This window comes from Mastomys coucha, unplaced genomic scaffold (genome assembly GCF_008632895.1).
Source record: "Mastomys coucha isolate ucsf_1 unplaced genomic scaffold, UCSF_Mcou_1 pScaffold6, whole genome shotgun sequence".
NCBI classification, from domain to species: domain Eukaryota; kingdom Metazoa; phylum Chordata; class Mammalia; order Rodentia; family Muridae; genus Mastomys; species Mastomys coucha.
The window spans coordinates 114,778,248-114,783,566 of record NW_022196912.1 but is presented as its reverse complement, the minus strand read 5'-3'; the positions used below and the strand labels follow the sequence as shown (position 1 = coordinate 114,783,566).

General features: G+C 38.5%; 1 protein-coding gene and 1 long non-coding RNA gene across 2 annotated transcripts in view; one reads left to right on the top strand and one right to left on the bottom strand.

Moving 5' to 3' along the window:
• Rps6ka5 (ribosomal protein S6 kinase A5) overlaps positions 1–5,319 on the top strand; it is a 202,030-nt gene that overhangs the window by 44,814 nt on the left and 151,897 nt on the right. Inside the window, exon 2 of the mRNA XM_031356192.1 lies at positions 1,598–1,669. Coding sequence (XP_031212052.1) covers positions 1,598–1,669 — 72 coding nt within the window. The remainder of the gene's footprint in view (positions 1–1,597; positions 1,670–5,319) is intronic.
• Positions 1–5,319, bottom strand: part of LOC116080011 — a 76,793-nt gene that overhangs the window by 42,247 nt on the left and 29,227 nt on the right. The gene's annotated exons all lie outside the window — the stretch shown is intronic.

The window sequence follows — 5,319 nt, the reverse complement described above, 5'->3', positions numbered from 1 at the left end:
GGAGGAGATAAGGAGAACACTGGGAGATAAAATGTTTGGATTATATAGGGAAGGGCAACCCAGTCCCGGGGCTGGAGAGTTCAGGGTTGGGGGCAGGATATGAAGGGAGGTACTGAGGGATGCTGGGAGAACCTGGAGGGCAGGTCTACTTTGGTATGTAAAACATGCACCTTAGTCCCTTGTCCCAGGGTCTGAAACCATACAGGTCTCACAGTTTATTTATAAACACTTGACTTGTATACATCAAGTACTGTATAAATTTACTGTATAAGATTTGACTCATTCTATCTTCATTTCAATCTATGAAGTAGGTCTCATTCTATTTTCTGTTATTTAGACATTTTGAAAGATTTGTATGCTGAGCACCCTTTATACTCACTGTCTGCGTTCTGTATTTGTTATATCTGGCTTATGACTTAGCTGTTTATATTCAGCTATCGGTTCACCTTACCTGTTTAATGCTTTCAAAGTAGATTGTAGACACCAGTGTGCTGTAGGGGTAGAGTTTGTGGCCGTAGTTATTTGTCCATATCTTACATTATTGGGAACTGACACACAGAGAAGTAACTTGTTGAGAGGTGCACAGCATTGATGTGGAAGATCTAGTAGTTGGATCAAACATTCTTGATGACGTCTACAGAAAGCTAGTTCACATAATATCCATAGGCATATTTATAAAGAGCACTTTGTTCAGTAAGTTTTAAGCCTGCATTATCTCTCAGCCTTGAAGTACAAGATCTGTGCAGTACTGTGGGAAAGAAGCCATGTAACTCCACTAAAGCTAACCAGTTTTCATTTTTTTTCCACCAGAGCATCCCATTCCCCACTTTTCTCCAAACAGCCATTTCACATGTAATTGGGCAGGACTAGAACCCAAGGGGATACTATGGGAAACGTTCACTTTTAACACATCCTTCTTTTGCTTATTTAGGAGAGAATATGTTTTGAAGAGTATCTATTTAAGCCACTCCTAGAATTCTAGAGCTGACAGGAGACTTAGAGTTCTCTAGCCAGTGCACCCACTTCAGAAGGGGGACTGAGACAGTGTGTGCACATAGCTAGTGTATATTAGCTCATGCCCACATTTTTAGGGGCACAAATGGAATTAGAATGTAGTCCAGGATCTAACATGGTAGTTACATACTTAGTATTTGTTGCATAAGTAAATACGTGTCATTTTACCCAGTTTTCACTACAAATCTACCTCTGTTTAGACTTCATGTTGATTTAACCTGTGGTACAAATAATGTCTAGTCACTACAATTTTAAGAAAAGCTTCCTTTTTTTTTTTTTGAGACAGGGTTTCTCTGTGTATCCCTGTCTATCCTGGAACTCGCTCTGTAGATCAGGCTGTCCCCAAACTCAGAGATTTTTCTGTGCCCCTCCCACCTACCACCCTCAGTGCTGAGATTAAATACTTACGACACCCCCCCTGGTTTTATTAAAATTAAGATACAAAATACAACCATACAATTTAACAGGTAATTACATAGAAAAAGCCCAGGTTAAGAAACAGAATTTTGCTGATACTCCCAAAGTCTCCAGTGGCTCATCTTGTTGCCAGACCCTTAATTTTGTTTCTTTTTTTTCTCTTTAGCCAACTTAACAGGACATGCAGAGAAGGTGGGAATTGAAAATTTTGAGCTGCTGAAGGTCCTAGGAACTGGAGGTAAATCTCAGGTTTATTTCCCCTTTTAAAGAAAAACAAGTACTTGTTATTCTGTGGCATAGGATTGATATCCTTCATGTGGAAGTCATTGACAGTTTTAGAAGCATGAGGAATCCATTAAGAGAACCAAAGAATCTCTTTTGTCTGATACAGTTCCAGTGTGTGAGATGCCAGAGCAGAACTAACCAGAATTTCAGGCTAGCCTGAGCTATAGCAAGACCTTATCTCACAAACACACCACCAACAAAGAAAGCCTTTTTAATCTTATGTGTTGGGAATATAAATTCGTCTTTAGAAGTCACTAGCATATGTAGATCGCTTATTATATGCCAGCACCTTATAAAGTGATTTATGTTGATTGAATTATTCAGCCTTCTTTTTAAGACTGTTGTAATTCAGGGCACATCATTGTGATAATGAACAAGTCAGAATTCTTCTCTTCATTAACCCAACACTTAAAGAGTCTGGCTAATTGAAGCCTAGTTCTATTTATATTCCCTCGTCTATGTAAGATTGAAATGATCTGTATTCATTAACATTTTAGAAAGCTTTTCCAAGTCATAAATTAAAAACAGTCATAGAGGAGAACATACACCATACACATATAATAGAAACAACTATATTAATGGCAACTTGTATTTGCATGGAGAAAAACCTCTGGAATGTATCCTCAAATACATTCAAATGTAACATGATATGATGTCTGGGTAATCTTGTATTTTGGCCTTTATTGTTTCCCGTGTCTTTGAAAATTCTCTGCCTCAACTTCTGCTGTTCAGAAGTCAGGCTGGTCTTCCAGGCATAGCATCAAGATCCTGCACTCAGCCTGTGTGCTTGTTTTATCAGTGAGTACCTGTCCTGGCCCTGGAATGTCCTGCTCTGCGGTTACAACCAGGAGAGCTTGCTGTTCTCATTCTTCTCTATCAAGTCCTATTGAAGAAGTTCTGAACTCTTTTTCTGTCCTTAGCAGACTGTAGCCACTTCCATGGAAGGAGAAGCAAGGCCTTAGAGGACAAACCATTTTTCTTTCCCATTAAAGTTTAACTTCACAGTTTATGGAGCATCTGCCTTTTTAGATTTTTCAGGTCTGATAGGAAGTTGCTATTACTAGCATTCCAGCAGAAGAGAAATCTGGGCCTCTCTCATTGCTATCTTTGTTTAGCATCACTTATGTTTGTATTCACATGAATAAATTATCTTAAAGTAATTCAGTAGTGAGCTTTTGTGCCTTGGGTCATGTCATACAAAGGTTTGTTTTATAGCTATCTGTAGTTATTTAGCATACAGTGTAGAGCTGCCTTTTGTAAGTACCAATGAACAAGACTAATATACCATATATTCTTACCAGCCAAGGCTGTGATGCCAGAAAGAGTCTTAGTGTTAAATCAGATGCTCAACTTGAGCATTTTCCAGTGCCCAATCACCTCTGGATCATTTATAGAAGTATATTTTTCAGGAACAAAATTAGCACCACCTTATCTAATTCACAAGAAAGAATGCTTTTGAGATATCAAAGTAATGTTGGTTATTCCTACCTTCGTTTCCTGTTTCAAAGGTAGTACCTGTCTACTCAAAGGGGAAACAAGTCCAGAGCCATGATGAGTGGATGGCTCCCTTAAAGTAGTGTTTGCAACATATTTTCAGGTCAAGTCTTCCTCGCAGAGTGTGGTGCATTTTCCTAGTTTCTTTCTGGTGACAGCTTAATTGAGATACAGTGCATGTACCATGCGTTTACCCATTTAAAGTATGCAGTGTATACTCCAGTGTATTTAGAGCTGCGCAGCCATAGCCACAGTCAGTTTCAGAACTTTGTGATATAACCTCAAGAAGAAACCTCAAGTCCTTTAGCTGTTACTTTGTAAGCTTACTATCTTCTCTATCCCTAACAACCACTAAGTTATTCTGGACATTCCTAAAAGTGGTTTCATATACTATGTGGGTTTTGGTGACTGGCTTCTTTGATACAGTTTAATGCTCTCTGGGTTAAAGTATGTTATAGCAGATAGCACACCTTTCCCTTTATGACCAAGAAGTTCATCGTATGACTATACCACATTTTCCTCATCTGTTCATCTGTCATCAGCTGATGACAGTGAAGGTTAGCGTTACTTGTCAGCTTGATAAAGCCTATAATCCCATGGAACAAGAGTTGCAACAAAGTGTTTTCTGCATTAGGTTGGTGGGTGGGCATGTCTGTTGTCTTAAGCTAACTGATGTGGGAACACCAAGCCCAGTGTGTGTGGCACCATTCCCTAGGAGAGGCTCCTGAACTGTTTGAAAGTGGAGAAATTGAAATAAGCAAGCAAAAGCATGCATCCATTGCTCTCTGCTTTTGACCATGGGTGTGGTGGGACTAGCTGTTGCTCATTCCTGCCTTGACTTCCCTGTAATGATAGACTGTGATTGTAAACTGAAATTAACCCCCTTTCCCCTACGTTGTTTTTTGTTAGGGTATTTTATCGTAGCAGCAGGAGTGAGACTAGGACAGTGATTCCACTTTTTATCTGAGAATCTTAAACTTGAGTGCTGTCAACATCAGACTCGGTGTTTCATGTCAACCTAGGTTTCCGTTTCTTGGGTATATTCCTAGGAGCACATTGTCAATTTAAATAGCAACTCTGTGTAAGTTCTTGAGGAGCTGCTAGACTGTTTCCCAAAATGTCTGCACCATTTATATTCTCATGAACAGTATGTAAGGGTTACAGGTTTTGCACATCCTTGTCAACATTTGTTATCTAATTTTTTATCATTCTATTACATGTAAAATCACTTAGGTTAATTTTCAAGAAAAAAAGTCCATTGATAGTTCTTGTTGTCTGGCCAAATGATTAAATTGTATTAGTGGATTTATTGTCCATTTTTAGGTGTTTTACAAAAAGTCATGTATAATTTTAAATATTTTATATAAGGAGTATATAAATTCCTTCCTAAATTTTCTCCAGTTTTAAGTCATCTTTGATGTGATAGCGGTTTTGTTTTTTTACTGAAGGTTGGGTTTAACAGTTCATATATCAGTTAGAAATCTGAGGCAGAAAAATATTACAAGTTTCACTTTTTGTCTATGTTGTTTGGAGAGTTTATAGCATCTTGGTGTTTCGAAGAGATACTCAGCTAAACCAGTTTTCCCACCAGAGCAGCTGGGAGCTCTCCCATTGCAGGTGAAGGGAAGTCAGACACAGGCTGTTCCTCACCTGGTACTTAGCCTCAGGCTCATTGTTTGATTCACAATCAAGGAGACACAGGAAACTTGTTGGAACTCAGGTGTCTGTTCTTGTGTAGTTTTTGTTTACCTGCTCATTTCCTGATACCTGACTCAACCTTGTGTTCCTGGGATCCCAGGAAGAACCAAGTGTGGCCTTCTTTAAATGGAAGGAAGGCACAGTCTGATGCCGGGGTAGCGTAAGTTACAGGAATTAATTCAGTACCCCTGGCACACCTTTTCCCTATTTATTGCTATTGCAGGAAAATGGGCTTTGGATAAATACCTCCCCATTCATCATTGCCTTTATCTTATTTGCAGGGAAACTAAGGTATTTCATAAGTGGAATCTACTATATAATATCTAATACAAAGATCTTAAAATAGAAATTTTTTTTCTCAACTTCATTTTCTATCATTATCTACCTTTTTTTTTTTTTTTTTTTTTTTTT